Raw genomic sequence first — 18,479 nt, 5'->3', positions numbered from 1 at the left:
AATAAATTTAAAGAAAAACAGGAAGTTAAAAAAGAGCAGAGCTTAAATCAGCTTCCCCTGGCAGAACTGACACCTTGCTGCTTAAATCTTGGAGCTTCAGACTTCAGAGAAATGAGAATGAAATACTCTACAGTCTCATTCCAGGTTTGAATCATATAACTCAAGGAAATGAGAAAATACATCTTGATAATGCTGCTACACTGAGCAAGCTGGAGTCCTGCAGGGGAAAGACCTTTCCTTCAGAGGACCTGATTAGTATTCTTCCTGCTTCCAGAAATGGTATGAGAAGACCAAACTGTCACATCATAGAAAGACCAAGGACAGATTTAATTGTCCACAACATTTCAATGTGATCTAAGTTTTAAACTTTTGAAAAGCTTGGGTCAGAAGTTCTCAACTCAAGTATGTATCAGAATGATCAAGACTAGTTAAACCTGGTGGGCTTCACCTTCTGAGCCTCCCATGCAGGATGTCAGGGTAGGCCTAAGAATTTGTATTTCTCATAAGATTTCAGGTGGTGCTGATATTGCTTAGCGATGTGCTGGCTTGCATATCAGAACCAGTGCCTAGTGTCAGTCATATTTTCTTTATAACATATTCTGGGCTAGGAACAGGTGGTGGTAAGATGTGGGAGGCAGAAAGTGTAAGGCTTTCTCTGGTCAGTGGCTGCTTTCCTTCACTTGCCCTGCCTCTCTTTACTTATATCTCACTCACTTCTAAGAATTGAGAGGATGGGGGAAATTTTCCATATCAGACAGTATATCATGGACACACAAATATTAAAAGGGCTCAATATTTAAGTCTGAAAAGTGCTCAAAAATACTCAGATGAAATGCATTAAAGTACTAAGTATTAACATGCATGAAGAATGTTCTATTATAAACCCCTGTTTTTACTTTCTTGCAGCTTTCCAAAAAATTAGCCCTTTGTGGTAAAATTTTCCATGCTTGGTTTCAGCCCAAAGGTGATTTTTTTTTTTTTTTGCAAAGTTTGAGAAAAATATATTAAAAAGTTTTTGAGTTATGAAAAGATGAAAAAAATCCCACATAATTTTTCCACTTTGAAAGCAATTTCAGGATTTAAAAAAATATGCAGATAACTAAAAAATGGCTGAAGTTGAAAAGTTGAAACTTTCCATGTGTTTAGTTTTCAGCAAGGTAATCTCCTGGTAATTCAGAAAAGATAATGCATGCATATGCACACAAAGTGATAAATATACATATATAAATTCATAAGTCATTGGAAAAATGGTATTTTACCAAATTCAATATAAACTTTACTCCAAGTAGATTTACTGTTTTCTGAAATGGAAGGTCTTTCACAAATCAGAGTATAGTTAGTTGTTGACTGACTGATCTCTGGTTTTCATACACTAGGGTTCATTAATGGGTTACATGGAGACAAGTGTCAAATGACTGTGCATTATATTGGCAGAATCCTCCGATTTTCTTCACACTTCAAAGCATCCCTCTGTCTCCAGCTCAGTTCTAGGATTCTGGTACACTGTCTTTTCGGCTCAACTTCTTCCCTTGGCCTGGGCCTCAAGGCCAACTCTCTGTCTCCTCTGCTCCTCAGCACTCACATATATCTCGCTGCTCCCATTCTCTCCAAACTCCCCACAAAGCATTCACCTGATTCCCACTAAAACCCTCCTTGTGTATGTGAAGAACTCAAATATTAAAAAGAACCAACAGTAGAAATCTTAAATTTAGGCTGAATAGGTTTGTAAAAGTAACTTGCTCTAGCCATCTACGATCCTAACATTTCTAACTAACTCACCTGGAAAGCAGATAATGGGAAAGTTAGGAAAAGGAACAGTCTTTTTTGCCACTTACTAGTAATTGACATATGGGTTAGACATAAAAATCCCTGGAACTTCAATCTCATCTCTTAAATTGAAAAAATAAAGTTGTTAAATGACCTTGTTACACGTGAACATGTTTTGTAAATTTCAAACAAATGTTTGGTATGATTATTGTTAGCAATGGCAGTAACATCTATCTGAAAATTGATTCAGGCTTCTAGATTGAGAAGGAAAACCAAGTATAAGCTGCACATCCCCCATTCCCAGGAAAAACATTTTTGCAAGGATGCAAACATTAAGAAAAATCCAATTTCCCTAATTTTAGGTGCATAGGCTTAAGGGACAAATACAAGGAAACCTGCTCCAACAAATGTTCCTATTTCTTTTTTATCTTTTACATTTCTCTCTGCGTGGGTGTTCCCCTCAACTTATGTTAAATTCTCTTTCATTTACAGGAGAAAAAAAATGATCCTTGACCAGCTGCTTCTTTAGCTTATCATCTTCTCTTCTCCCCTCACTGGCCTGCTCCTAGATCACTCTGGATTTATCACGTATCGTCCAGCAACCTCCTCCTCTCATTATTTCACTAAGTGTTTTCTTCAAGGTCACTGAAGACCCTTAATTATTAATGCCAGGAGCCTGAAGTTCTCATCCTTCTTAACCTTTATTGCATTTACAGCTATTTTTTTCTTTAGTTATTTATTGCTGTTTAATATACCATCTACACACTTATGGTATAAAACCACTTTATCATGATTCTGTGGGTCAGGAATTCAAACAGGGTTCATCTGGATAGTTTTTCTACTCCAAACAGTGGGGGATGGGGTCATTCACTCAGCTGCATTAGGTGGTGGATGGTATGGGATGGTATGGGATGGGACGGGAGGCCCAAGAAAGCTTCACTTCTAACTCTGGTGCCTCATGATCCTCCATGTGTGGCCAGCTTGGGCTTTTTCACAGCATGGAGATCACAGGGCAGTTGGATGTCTTACATGGCAGCTGGCTTCGGAGAGGGAAGAAACAAGTTCTCTGACCTTTTAAGGTAAGGGCTTGGAAACACCATAATGTCACTTCTGCTGCATTCTATTAGTGAAAGCAGGTTAGATGCCCAACCTAAACTGAAAGGAGAAACAGACTTCACTTCTTGAGAGAGGAATGGCAAAGAATCCATGGCTGTCTTTAATTCTCCATAAGACTGGATCTCATCCTCCCCTCTTCTTTTTGTTTTTGTGGTATAATTTAGTCAAGATTAAAAGTTTTCAAACTTTTCTACCTTGACTCACAATAAGATACACTTTCCATACTGTAATCTGATATCGACACACACTTATAAAATGTAACCAAATGTTTTGCAATATCTGCCTTTATTACAATATAAATGTATTCTATTCTATTCTGTTTTTTAAAATGCTGTTTTATCATTCACAAACACGTGCTTCCCTTCTCTGGACAGGATTATACTTCACAGCCTCATTGATAGAAGATTCAATCATGTGACTTGCTCTGTCCAATGAAATGTGAGTGATTTGCTCTGTCATGTCCAGGCAGAGGTTTTAAAATGAAGAGTCTGGTTCACTACTTCCTTTCTGTTCTCTGGCATGAGATCAGAATATTCTAGATAGAAGTTATTCATCAGTCTGGATTCTGGAGTAAGACTGCTTTGAAAAACCTACATATGGGCAACCTAACCTCAGAAGGTAAGCAAGAAACAAAGCTTTGCTGTTAAAGTCACTGACACTATGTCACGGTGTCAGTCTACTCTTGTCTTGACTGAGTCACTGTTTGTAACCCAATGAAAGAATTCAGTATTCACTAGTGGGGATTGCAGGTCATAACCTGGAAAACTACTACACTTTCTGACTCTTTCTCTGTTTCCTCTTCCTTCCCCTTCATGACAAGTGAAAGTGTTTCCCCAATATACACATCTATGACCTCTTCTTTCCTCCCTTGACAATTTTATCCCACACATTCTTCATGATTTCTCATTTGGACTAGTAAGCCTGATTGTTTGATTTCATTCTATGTTATTTCTCTTCCCTTTTCATTCTCCTTTCACTGAAAGATTAATTTACCTGCATGACTATCATCATCAGAGATCTTCCATGCTTTCCTGCTGACCAGAAAGTGAGTCCAAACCCCCTGGGCCAGCTTTCTTGTCCCTCTACCTACCTCCATCAGCCCGGGTTCTCTGCCACAATCAGACCACCCACTGCTCTCCTGATGTGCCCAGTGATAAAAACCAGTTCTCTTTCTTCATACTGTTCCCACCGCTTAGAATGCATAAACACCCCACCCCACCTCACAAAATGCTGAAATGCTCTACTTCTAGGTTCTACTCCATTCTTATTACCCCTGTTCAAACACATTGGTTTTGGACAAATACTTTGTTCAAAAAGGCTCTTCCAAGAAGTTTTTTCTGATCTTCTAGTTGGAAGTCTCCTCTCTCCTAGAAACCTCCAGAACCTCACAGTGCTTCCCCATTTTGCCTTCCATTTCTTATCACTCAATCAGTGGACAGGACTTGGATAACAGTTATTCCTCTCAGATCTCGACTGTTCAACACAATAGTGACGTTGTGAGCATTGCTTATGAACATGTCTGGCTGACTGCAGCAGAATAGTGCAGCAGCACACTCCAGGCTCAATTATCTCCTTGTTGGCAGAATATGTGGGTTTATTTCCGCACCCCTGCCCCCACGTAGACAGGATGAACTCCTAAATAACACACACTCAATCTACGTATGCTACCTTTGTAAGTACTTGTTAAAGCTTCTCAGCTGTAGTTGTGATATATTTTGAGTGCCTAAAACTTGAGTATCTAAACACTACAAAAAACTTATTTTGGGGCATCTTAAAGAAAAAAAGAAGCAAAGAGAGAAACCAAAAAACCCCCAAGGCTGAGTGATAATAATACTCATACACTTAATTTTGTTAATGTTAACTCTTTAATCCTTATTTAGGATATGTTCTTTCTTCCTAAGAATTAATTATAGCATGGTTATCTGTTTCTCGACCCACATCAGATTAAAAACAGCAAACAATAAACACAGAAGTGGCACCTAACACTGAGGGAGGAGACAGAGAAACTGTAAAATACATAAGGGAAATTTTTTAAAAAGGAAAAGAAGAAACACTATCTCTTAAGAAATTTCAGGACATAGGGAAATCTTTCACTATATTTGATTGTAGTTTTCAAAAATGATAAAAATTCCTCTATAGTAGATATGCATTCAGACAAGTAAATAATGTATTTTAAACAGATTTTTGTATACTTTAAACAATCTTGCACTTAAAGGAGTCAGTTTAAACAATCTGGAAATTTCTCTCAGAAGACAACTTGCCAAGCAGGCAGACAAAAGAAGCTCTATGTTATTGTGTTCTTTCCCTCAAGAAGGCCGAATAATTTAAAAACTAAAGTGTGCTAAAGATCTGGTATCTCTGGAAGGAGAGGAACAGTTATCATTAAATGCTACATGAATTCTTAGAGGAAAATAAGTTAATTACTTGAGGTCTACCCCAACTTAGTGCAATGCCCAGGGAACTCCCAATCTTGAATTTTATGCAAATGATTTATTGGCAAAATCAGATGGCACATTTTTAACATACAGAGGGCTGATGATGAGAGAAAGCAGATTCCAGATAGTGAGGATGACTCCTACTTTTTTGTTTCTATGTCATCAGTCCCCCTCCCTCCCAACTGCTAGAGCTTTCAATAAGCCTCATACTCCTCAAGCTGTAACATGACATGTCACATAAATCTCTTCATGTATACAGCAGGGGCATACCATCACATCAGCAGGCGCTACTATCATTGAGAGTCATGAGATACTTTCTTAGGCTCTCTCTATACCCACAGCTAATGTACAGGTACTTCACCCCAGATTCAGACAGAGCCAAGACTGAATCCTGTCAAAGTACCTTTCTCTCACTTCTCACCTATGAAATAAAATATGGGGCTAGATAGTCTCTAGAGCCCACCTCAGTTCCAAGATTCTGTGAGTCCAAAGACAACTGTGCTTATTACAACAGCTACTACTCAATAATTTTCAATTAACTATTTTCTTTTAAAATTCCCTATTCTGGACAACACTGTCAAAATAAGCAAATTTCTATAGTCTGTGGCAAACTTGCTTAAAGAAACAAACAAAAAATGTAAACATCATATTAAAATATAGGACAACAACATATCTCACATATGCAATACGTCTCTTAAATGATTTAAGACCAAGGTTGCCTATAATAAGTTATAAAAATATTAAAATGAACTGAACCAAAATAAAACCAAATAAACCAGCTATTCAACTACAAATATGACCTCGAACTCTTATGGGAGTCAAAAATTCCAGTAAAAATAACAGAAGAGATGGAAACACAAGTTTCTTATTATCACACTTCATATGTTATAAAACATAACAGCTAACTTATTTTTGGCAAAATGATTAGGGATTGCAACACTCTGGCTTACACAAACTCACTTGATTGTCAAATGCATCTCAAATGGAGCGTATCATGCTAAATTCAGGCACGCAGGCACTGTGTTGTCTTAGAGTAGCCCAGAGACACTGAAATTTCAACACTTCAGCAGGGATCACACCACTAAAATAAACTGGCCCAGGTGTTTGGGGTTGGGGTTGGGTTGGGGGGAACTGCAAAAATGTAGCTAACTGAAACCAGATAGAACTTCTGAAAAAAAAAATACAGATGCCCCCTAAAAAGGTACCCTTCATGAATAATTATTGCACACATTATTTTCTAGCATATACTCTTTAAAAGAAGATAAAACAGCTTTGCAGTGTCTCTACAAACTCTATATTCACACTGTGAGTTGTGTCTCTACAAATAAGACTAGGTTAAGCTTATGGTTCATCTTTTTCCCTTTTCTCTAATATTCTTTTTTAAAAAAATTGTTATTCATTTATTTATTTTTGGTGCTGGGGACTGAACCCAGGGCTTTGCACATGCTAAGCCAAAGCTCTACCACAGAGCCACACCCACAGTCCCACTCTTGCATGGGCAAAAATAGGACAATAGAAAATTAGGAAGTTGAAGAAGTAAGGAGTGCATTAACTTTAAGATTTATTATTGTACTTTTTTCTCAACAGACATTGTAAAGGCAAGCCCCCCAAATGAGAAGGATTCAAAATGAATGTGTTGAACAATCATTTTCAATGTATATAAGAGAAACCAAACATTACACGTAGAATGGATTTGGAGCAAACAAACAAAAAACACAGACCTGTAAATAAGTTAAGACTCTGATGAGCTCAGAAATGAGTATTTTTTTCTTATGTTTATAGAATGGTAACATATTATTATTTCAAATATGAAAGAATCTTTTAAAATGTTTTTAAAGCTTTAAAAACACCTGGAACAACTAATAACCAAAAATGTTATTTCATATCAGTTTGCTGCATTTTATTTGGCAGGACCAAGTCACTGCCTATTCCAGAAAATCAATTCAGTATTTCAATTTACATACACCACACGAGTGGAATCCCAATTGTACAGTGGTGGGGTAGGCAGCTTCTGATATGGCTTCCAAGGCACCTATCCTCCTGGAATGCAGGCCTGTGTGTAATTTCCTCTCCTTGCATGTGGGTTGTGCCTAGTGACTCCATTCTAACAAAAAGAATAGAGCAAAAGTGATACGATGTCACTTCTGGAGTTTACAGGTTACAGACTGTGACTTCATCTTGCCAGAAGACTGTCTGGCTCTTCTCCCAGCTTTGCACTGATGGAGCAAGTAGAGAGGCTGATGCTAAGGAAGGCAGCCCTCCCAGCTCCCCACTGCCAGCGATGAACCAAGGCTCTCACCCAGCAATTTTCAGGGAACTGAATCTTTCGAGCAAACCACATGAGTGAGCTTGGAAACAGATTCATCTCGAGTTTTCAAAAGACAATGCACCCCTGGAAGACAACTTGATTATAACCTTGTGAGAGATCCTGCAGCAGAGGACCCAGTTGGGCTGTGGCAAGATTACTGAACAGAAACTGTGAGAGTGGAAATATGTTTTGTACTACTAAGTTTGAGGGCAATCTGATATACAGCAGTAGATAACCAATACCAAAATTAACCTAATGACTGAGCTGGTGATTGTAGTATCATTTCCATAACAGTAATAGGTAAGACCTATTTGGAAGTTCCAGCTATCATTGTTAATACTTTACATAATTTTTCACAAGAGTCCTTTGAAGAACATATTATTATTCCATTGTACCGATGAGGAAACTGAGTTAGAGGCTTAATAATTTGTCAAAGTTCACACAGACAAAACCATGACAGCAAGTATTTAAACCTGGGTGTTCTGGCTCTAGGAACAGAGCTCACAGCACTTGTGAAAGCAGAACCACCAAGAGGAAGGCCTGGACACTGTGAAGACAGTAACCATATAACATAGTACTAGAGGAAATTTCAAAGGTATAACCGAGGTTAGAAGCCAAGCAAAATGCTAAAAGCAGAAATAAAGACTGCTTTCCTATTTTTAAAACACCTTATCTAGTAGGGAAAGAAACTATAGAGCAGAACAATGACACAATAAATGGAGTGCAAGCTTGAATGTGTTGAATTTACATTTAGAAATGAAAAATACAATTTTTAATACCCAAAAAGAGAAAATTTTAAAAACCCAATTTGGTATTAAAAACTGCAGTCAGGGAGGCTATAGCTAATACCTTTCCAGGCAACGATGAGTAAGTGAGTGAGTCAAGTTGGTGGGAAAAAGAACAAATTCCTAGTGTGCTATAAGACCCTACTGGAGATATTTTATCACACGGAGTGAGGCCGAGACAGAAAAGTCAAAATCCTGGGACAGAGATGCTACGAGGCAATTATCATGGCTATTGGTTAGTCTGTGTCCTCCATGAGAGCCCAGGCTCTCTTACCTCAAACTGTCTTATTCACTGGGATGTCTTCAAAACACATCACAGTGACTGATACATGGCGATGCTTAATATAAGTTTGTTGAATAAAGAAATAAATTATCTTGTGAATCACATCCATTCAATGGGTACATTTTAGTGAAAGGACAAGTTTTTGTTTAAGTCTTGTGCAGTACACTTGCTTTTCTAGGCACTTTTAATGGGTCTTCATGACTCCAGTGCCTCACTTAATATCTGATACACAGTAACATTAAGTATTTGTGAATGAAAGAACAAATGTGTGTCTCAAAAGGCTGCCAAGCTACAGAGAAAATAAAGATCTGGGTTTATGACTAAACAAAGATTCAGTGTTCCATAAGGTCAGCTATTTACCTATCAGTGATGATGATACATTTTTTTGCTTCTAAAAGGAGACATAAATATTTGCAAAATACTCTCCCAGTATAGTCAGAATCCTGTCTTATTTCTTGGATGGTTAACTACTTTTAAATATTCCTTTACAAAAGATAGAAGTTAAATGTAAGAGCAGAACTTCAGACAATGCTAGATTCAAAGGAATTCATTGAGAAAATTCCTATTTTCCTCTATTATTTTTTGAAACTGTGGGACTTTCATGAACATACACTTACCCAGGCCCACAGTAATGGGGAATAAGGATGAAGGAAGCCATCAAGTATCCCTCTCTTCATTAACCAAGAGACAAAAGAGCAAAGGAAAGCTGAGGAGGACATGTATGGTACACCATCAGGCATGAACAGTCACCTCCTAAAGCATACTTACTGGAAGCTCAGGGGCACGCTTCAAGATCTGAAGAGCAATGTAGCTGCCTATTGAATGGCCAATGAGTATAAGCTTTACTTCCTTTGGCACATGGGTTCTCAGGAAGGCTAGTTTGTGTTCTATTTGACCATGTAGTCCATAGATGTCCTTAATTTCTTGATCATTTGCATCTAAAAGCAAAAACAGGATATGCTTTCATACAATAAGTAAACATAATCACTAAACTGGAAAAAAAATCTTTAAAAAATACTGATCATTTATCAAAAGGCTACAGTGTATCAGGTTCTTAAATAATATCAATCAATTCTCAACAATCCTGGGAGGGAAATATTGTCATTTTCATTTTACAGATGAAAAATCTCAATGCTCTAGACATTATAAAACAGAGTGACAGTGACAGACTAAGCAGAAGAAGTGAGACCCCAATTTGGGTCTTTTTGTCCTCAAAGCCCATGAACTTGCAACTATTCCATTAACTATTGTTAGCTTAGGCAAGTAGTTCTCAAACTTGAGTGTGTATCAGAATTCCCTGGAGGGTCTCTTAAAACAGATTGCTGGGTTCTACCACCAGAATTTTTGATTCAGTAGGTCTGGGTTGGGGCCCAAGTATTTGCATCTCTAAGGTTCCAGAGATGCTGATGTGCTGATTCCAGGACCACACATTGAGAACCACTAGTTTAGGTTAGTTTTTATTATTAATAAACAACCAAGAAAGTCCAACACTGCTTTATTATTTTAGATAATCTTGTTTAAAGAACTCAGACTCAAAAGACTGAGGTAGGAATGTTGTAAACTGTTCCTTTGAACCAGCACATCTTGACTTGAACTATCCTTCCCTTCTGTCACAAATGGACTGTTTTTCCGATTCCTCAAGATCTAATTAAAAACTATCCTTGCCTTCAAGAAGGTCCCAGTCCAGGAAGAATAATCATGGATAAAGACACAATTTAAAAAATCTGAAGGAATTATCTAATGCATTTGGGAAAAGAATAGGGTTTTAATAGATCATGATAAAAGGTAATCCTCCTTTGGAGTCATAAAAATTAATGCAACTTTAAGTTACCCAAGATAAATACTAGAAAATATTCTTTGTTACATGCTCATTACTATAAATGTACAAATTTAATTATATATCTGAATGCAAGTATAACAGTCTAAATTTAACTACATATTTAACTATATATAGTATTCATTGAGAAAATTCTATTTCCCTCTATTATTTTTTGAAACTATGGGAATTTCATGAACATACACTATATGTGTAGTATTTATATATAGCTAAATATGTAGTTAATTATAGTTAAACATGCAACTACAAATATATAAATATAGAGTTAAATATTTTTATTGATAAAGTATCAAATATATGTAGTTAAATATGTAGCTAGACAAGTATATGTGTACATACATATACACACACCCACCCACACCCCCACACTACACACTGAACATAAATATGTAAGTTTAACTATGTATTTTCACACAGTATTTGAAGTCCTCCGTGACCACAGTACTGATTCAACCAGAACAACTACCTGAGCCTTGCTAAGCTTGGATCTGCAGACCATAACTCTCCACATCTCACACAAGAATTTTCTTATCTACTGAACTCTTCCATCCTGCCCCCTACCTTACTCCAAAGCTACATCTTAATAATAATTGTAATGAAACAACTTATATGTAGAAAAAAACATATTTCATATTGAAATATGAAACAGAATTTCATATTAAAAAAATGCTTTGAGCAAGTATGCAGTTTATTCCTAAGGTAAATTTTTTAGAACATATAAAACTATACCATGCATTGTTCATCTTACATATATATAACAAAAAATATAAAAAGAACCATTAAATATTTACTCTAAATTCATGATAGCAGAACTGGGGATGATCTACAAAGAAGACAGAACCTTATATGTATTATTTTATTTCATTTACTTTTATTGATAAAAATATCAAAGTACATGGCAGCGTTATCTTTAAACTGTGAGTAAAAGAACTTGAACTGTTATATAATTGTATAAACTATTAAATTTTCTATGTTTTTAAAATTTCTCAAAATATTAAAACAATGCTTGAACATGTTGTTCCCAGATATGTGACCTCTATTATATAGGGAAAACTATCCTTCACTCCTTTATGATTCAAATGGGACACAGAATCAACAAACGACTTTCTGGGTTCATGTGAAGCACCAGGGAAGCAGCTGGGTGAGAACTGTGGTCCCTAATTATTTATACTCACTTAATTCACAGATCTGAAAAGCCTTCTTTTCATAACTGACCAGAGTTTGCTAAGCTGATGTGAAAGTTCTCTCTCATCTTAGTTTCATCTGTTCCCAGTGCCCTAAGTATTCTGTAAGCTCCCTGTATCAAAACAGGGGTGCGACTCCTAATTCTGAAGGTATACAACACGTGGAGAGGATGTAGATAGGCACATTATCTTACTTAATAATAATAATTTTAAAAAAGGTAAACCCCAAGCACACATCTTAAAAATATTTTAAAATTATTATTTTCTAAATAGACGGAGAAATCAAGGGTCCTCAAATTACGTTTTCTACTTGACTCACACCAATGATCTGCTAAAGACTTCAACAGAAGTATGAGAAACGGGAGAGAGATTCGGCATGAACACACTGTCAAAGACTTAGCAAAGCAAGAAGCTCAGAGGCGTGAGGTGCGATTTCAGAAACAGGCATGAGTTCTGCGGCTATTTGTGGTTACAGGGAGAGGTGGAGCAAAAACGAATGGCTGTGACTAATCAAGAAGGGCATGGACAGTCACTCGGATCACACTGATCACACCAAGGGAGTCTGCTCTCATTCTCTGAGCAGTGAGAAGACCTCCAGGGACTGCGAGTCTCGAGCAGTGTGGTCTGGTCAGTGATATCGGACAGAGCTGCCATGCTGACACTCCCTAGTGCTTCCCTCTGCCCTGGGACTCTAACACTGTGCTTGATTTCGACTTCTTCTCTTGCTCTGGCCTTTGGTTTTTCTACTTCTTTCCACCCAGAGACCTGAGCCTGGACTGACTGACTGTCCCTGCTTGGGGCTCATCTAGTCAGTCCACCTTTCCTCATGCTTGTCCGGTCCTGGCAAGAAGGCAAGCTCTACAGGTTTCTCTGTCTTTCTTTCCACTTGGGAGACCGTAGTGGGAGTAGCTTATAACATTTTAGATAAGCATGACTCATATTCATCATTAATTACTAGATTTTTTTAGGCAATGTTTTTCTCTGTTAAACTAAACCAGTATGATTTCTAGCTTCTATTTTGTACTTCTTGAACAAATGACTTAAAATTGTTGGTAATGATTCTAGCAAATCAAAGCCCCAAAAAGAGTTTATACTTTTAATTCTTCAAATTTTCTTTTCACTTTTTTTCTTTTTGAATCATTCCTTCTGACACTGGTGAACATCTGTTCCCTCAATTACAGACAATTTGTGATTGTGATAATGTGGTGCAACTAGAATATTATTTCCAACTGTGCATAATTTTAACACGTGCTAATGTGAAGCAAAACATACTGTTGCCATCTGATGTGTCATTATGGCTTTCTCTCAATAGATATTTTTCACACCATATTTTTGTGTCAGAAAACTTGTACCTTAGCACAGTAATCTTGGATGGTGAATCATATATATGTCCTGTCTACGCAGAGCAACCTTCTAAGGCATACACTTGCAAAGACAATCTCCAACATGTAAAACAGGTGAGAGCACAACTGGTTGGCTCAAATGGGGACTGGTAAGGCCCAGGGCCCCACTTGGCCCTCACAGAACTTTTGAGCTACCCAGAACACAAACGGAAAATCACTACCCTGCAAGGTAGAGACTGGCATGTCTCTCTCTCTCTCTACTCCCCTGCAATACCACACATGATAATCTAGTTGGCTGTCAGTAAATCCTCGATGGTGATAAATCCTCGATGGTGACAAGTTGTCTTTTCACCCTCTCTAGACACCAATGTTTCCTTTGGCCCATTGGTGGCCCTCTGGGCTAATGCCTCTAGATGGCACTGTTCTCATAAGATAGCAAAGAACCCAGGCTCCCATTACTAAGTTATTAACACTGTGTACATGAGCATCCCAAATAGCTAATGCACAGTCAAAGTTTTAAATAAGATGTTGACTTAAAACAAGAATTAAAGAATGTCCTAGAAATGTAGACATACAACAGATACTGTCTACTGGTTTTTTCATCAGTGTCCAATGAGGCAGATAGAGGTCAATGATTCTGAAAGTGTGGTCCCAGGACTAGCAGTATCCACATTACTTGGAAATTTGTTGGAAATAACAAATTCTCAGGTCCCACCAGAGATCTACTGAATCAACACCCTTGGGGTGGCCATTTATATTTTAGTAAATCCTCCAGGTAATTCTGATGTAAGCCAAAGTTTCAGAACCCCTGATCTATGGCAATCCTTCCAGTCTGTTAAGCCTTTCAGAGCTGCTATTCGTGTTCTGTTCAAATGTTCGCAGATTCTATCTTTAGCATGAGTTTGAATGGCAACTGAGGTAGTTGATGTTGCTGTGATTAAGGAATTTGATACATAGCTTTTATCACCAAAGTAAAACTAAAGGAATAAGACACACTACTCACCATTAAAGAGTTGACACAGGGCTGGGGTCATGGTATGGTTCAGTGGTAGAGCGCATGCCTAGCATGTGTGAGGCACTGAGTTCGATCCTCAGCACCACATAAAAATAAATAAATAAAATAAAGGTACTGTGTCCATCTATGACAAAAAACAAACAAAACAAACAAACAAACAAAAAAACAACAACAAGCAAACAAACAAAAGAAAAAAACAGCAAAAAAAAAAAAAAAAAAAAAAACTAAGAGGAATTAACCTTCCCTGGGTACCTTGCAGTAGAGTATTCCCACTACTACTTAGCTCCCTGTCTTTGGATTATTTTTTTTCTTGACAGAGTTCAGAAAATAGGCCAGAACAGCTGGCAGTTTTTTAAAGGTTGGCACATCAGACGAGCCTGTTTTCTAGGAAGAAGAATAATTATTTTTTTTTCCCAATGTTAGGGATCGAAACCAGGGCCTCATGTTTGTTAGGCAAGAACTCTACCACTGAAGAATTTTTTTTTGTTGGTGTGCATTAAATTACACAAATTGGTGGGTTTCATTGTGGCACATTGGTACATGCATGTAACATAATTTGATCAATTTCACTCCCTAATACCTCCCGTAACCTTTTCCTCTTCCTTTCCCATACTTTCTTTCCAGAAGAATCCTCTTAGTATCTGTTTTCTAAACACAAGACTGCAAAAAACATATTCTAAAAAGACCAGAATTTCCTGATAAAGGAAACACTATGATAACAAAGCCCCAAATTTGGGCATATATGTAGGAATAACTTATTTAAAAAATTTTTTTTATTTGTTCTAATTTGTTGTACATGACAGTAGAATGCACTTATACATTTTTTAGGTCATACATAAATGGAGTGTAATCTTTCATTTTTCTGATTATACATATTGCAGGATCACATTGGTCATGCAGTCATACATGTATGTGAGGTAATAAAGTCTGTTTCATTCTACTATCCTTCCTACCCCCATACCCCTTCCCCTCCCTTCACTCCCTTCTACCCGATAAAGTAACTCTTCCCTATCCCCACTTATTGTGAATTAGCATCCGCATATCAAAGAAAACATTCGATAAAAGTATATTTGAAAATATTTCAGAGCAGAGTATCTGCTACATTTCATTCACTTTCAGTCACATTTGAAAGAGAAATTTTTAATCAAAGCTGCAATTTGTTTATTCAGTTTCATTTCACTACTCTTTTACAAATCTTTTATAGCTAGATAATCACTTTTCATTCACCTTTCAAAATATGCCCTGAAAACAAAACAAAATAGAATATGCCCTGATTTTAATGGAGAATATTGCTAATTTTAAATTCTAATTTTTGTTTGCAGCTAAATAGGAAAGCAATTGATTTTTATTTATTAACCTTGCACCCTTGATATGGCTATAACCACTTATTAATTCCAAGAGTTTTATTGTGGTTGTCAACTCTTTGGGATGTCCTACATGGACAATCATGTATTCTGTAAACTAAGAGTTTTCTTTCTTTTTTTCTGCAATCTGTTTACCCTTTAATTTCATTTCTTGTCTTACTGCATTAGCTAGGAATTACAACCCAGTGACAATATGAGTGGTGGGAGGGGACATCTTGTCTTGTTCCCTGTCTTTTAGGGAGGAAGCATTTAGTTTATTACCATTAAGTATGATGTTAGCTGTAGAGTTTCTGCAAATATTCTTTATCAATTTGAGTAAATTTCCTTCTATAACTAGTTGCTGAGATTGTTTTTAGTTATAAGTATTTTTAACTATGTTTTCTACATGAATTGATAGAACTGTACAATTAAAAGAATTTTTTTTTCTCTTTACATTTCAGCTTAGGAAGTTTCAATTGACCTATTTTCAGACTTACTGATTCCTTCCTCAGTTGCATCTAGTCTACTAGGGACCCCTTTATAGACATCTTTCATTTTTGTTGCATTTTAAAAAATTATTTCCAACTCTGGATTGCTTTACCCATTCTTTCTAACATGCTACTCTTTCCACTAGAGTCCTTAATATATTAATAGTAGTTATTTTAAATTCCAAAATTGATAATAAGCATAGATCTGAGTTTAGCTCCATGCTCGTTTTGTTTAGTCAGACTGTTTGATCTTGCCTTTTACAATGTCTTGTAATTTTGTTGTTGTTGTTGTTTAAAACCAGACATGATCTATCTGGTAACAGGAACTAAGTTAAAAAGATTTTTTATGTGAGGCTTTGTTAATTAATTAATGGCTAGGAGTTGGGTTGTATTTAACATTAACTGTAACTGTAGATGCCAGAGACTTCAGTTTCCTCTAAATTCCTGTTTTCTCTTCCCCGTTGTTGTTGGCTTCTCGTAAGAACTCCTCCTTAAACAGACTGTGTCTTGTAGCTTCTGTCATAGAAATATACTTTATGATATGAGAGGTCTATTGAGGTGGTGGTAAAAATGGAGGAGAAAAGCATCTTATAACCTATAACTAAAGCTCAGCCTCTGAGTGGGCCTGAAATCCTGAACTGTTATCTTCCAGTCTGCCCCCCGACGGCGGCTCCAGGCTAGAGAAGTCCTTCCTCAGGACACTGGCTAAATGTCCCTCCTCAGGTCAGAAAAGGCTCTGGCAAAGGGAGTCTCTGGGGTTGAAAATGCTCTGGGCCCCAACCTGCAGAATTCTTCTCCATGGGTCAAAAACCGCAAAAACTTTCCTCAGATACTCAAAGAATAATCTAATGGGGTTTCTGGAGGTAACACCCAGGAAAGCATGGAAGGGTGCTTAAGAGGAGTCCCAAGAGAGTTTCTCACTTTCACTTCCAACAATTCCTCAAAATCGCTATTTGTGGATTCTATCAGCTTATGGCTCTCTGATCCTCTGCTTCAAGTGTTTTCTTTTCTCTAGATTCCAGGCAGCAATTTGTCCTGTGACTTCAATTCTCTGCCAGATCCAAGAAAAATCACTGGTTGTCAGTTTGTTTAGCTTTTCTGTTGTGAAGATGGGAGTGACAGATCCAGGTTCTACATGTCAGAGGTGAAATGGGAAGTCCTCTATTTGTTTTTAAAATCTTTCAGCATTGAAAGTTTTCTTGGTACATAAAATATGCCCACTAACATTTTTGAACAGGAAATGCGAAGTAAATAAACTTTGAAAAATACCTCCAGAATAAAACTGGAACCATTTTAATAAGGCTTAAGCTATACTGTTTATCATTGTCACAGGGGAAGAAAGCATTAAAATGCACTTGTTAGACAGTTCTTAGATACTTATTTCAGCCTGGACAAAACTCCTTAGCTACTGCAGAAAGTGTTACAGGCACTGGGAAATCTCATCTCTCTGCCAAGCTGCTAACGCTTGTTTGACTTGGGGTTGAAAAAATTTAAACATAATTAAAATAAAACATTATAGCTATTTTCCAATCTTTACAGTATAGAAAACTGTTTTGTTTCATTTCTTAATTAGTTTTGAATCACCTAAATTTTTAATAATGAGCACATATAACTTTTTAATACAAAAATACAATAAAGAAAGCTAATCCATTCTGAAAATAAAATAGACTGTACAACACTAGTCACTGAAGCTAGAAGATTAGCTACAAAACAAAAAGTTAAGAACCAGATTAAACTAGATTAACTGATTTGTTTATAGGACCTGCAACACTTACTCAAACTAACAACAGATTAATAAACCAAGCTTTAGAAGCTGCTGAAAAATGTTTAGTATGTAATTATATTTACTGCCACTAAATTCAAATTTTAAAACAGAAAAACGTATATCTGATATGATGATCAGTGGTTGAAGTCAGATACACAGTTGAATAGAATTTTAAAAACCAGCTTTGAATATCATCTAGATGAGTCACAGAATACAGGTTTTGTGTATTCAAACTTTTATACCAATGTTTTAAAAGAATCATGGATATACAATCACAAAGAATACAACTGCAAAGTGTAACTGCATAGTACATCTTTAAAACAGAAGCTCAGTTGGTGTAAACAATGATGTGCCACAGGAGAGATCTACAGAAACAAGGAGTCAACTAAACAATGAAGCCAAGCCATCTCTTTCACCTCAAATAACTAATGGGAAACCCCTAGGGCAAATGGCCCTTGAATGTGATGCCCATAGAGAATTTAAATTATGATTTTCCTTTTTTCTCTCATTAAAACAATTTTTTAAGAAGGGTGAATACATTAGAATTCTTTTAAGTTAAGAGCTGGTAGTCTGCCCTTCTACAGTTATATTTATTTCATTTATTTTATTATTTCTTTTGGAATTCTCTCAAAAATTTTTTATTTGCCTTTTAATTAATTTTATTTTTTTGATTCATTGTACACAAATGGGGTACAACTTTTTATTTCTCTGGTTGTACACAATGTAGAGTCACACCATTTGTGTAATCATACATGTACACAGAGTAATGATGTTTGTCTCAATTCATTATCTTTCCTTCCCCCCGCCCTC

The 18,479-nt window shown here is 36.7% G+C and overlaps 1 protein-coding gene across 5 annotated transcripts in view; it reads right to left on the bottom strand.

Annotated features, from left to right (window-relative positions):
• Window positions 1-18,479, bottom strand: part of LDAH (lipid droplet associated hydrolase) — a 97,783-nt gene that overhangs the window by 50,403 nt on the left and 28,901 nt on the right. For all 5 annotated transcript variants that reach the window (XM_079110941.1, XM_079110939.1, XM_079110940.1 and 2 more), the window contains one exon: window positions 9,463-9,632. In XM_079110941.1, the coding sequence (XP_078967067.1) occupies window positions 9,463-9,632 (170 nt within the window). The remainder of the gene's footprint in view (window positions 1-9,462; window positions 9,633-18,479) is intronic.

The sequence above is a fragment of the Sciurus vulgaris genome (assembly GCF_902686455.1).
Source record: "Sciurus vulgaris genome assembly, chromosome: 14".
NCBI lineage: Eukaryota > Metazoa > Chordata > Mammalia > Rodentia > Sciuridae > Sciurus > Sciurus vulgaris.
The sequence above is the reverse complement of the archived record's forward strand: the minus strand, read 5'-3'. Positions and strand labels throughout refer to the sequence as shown.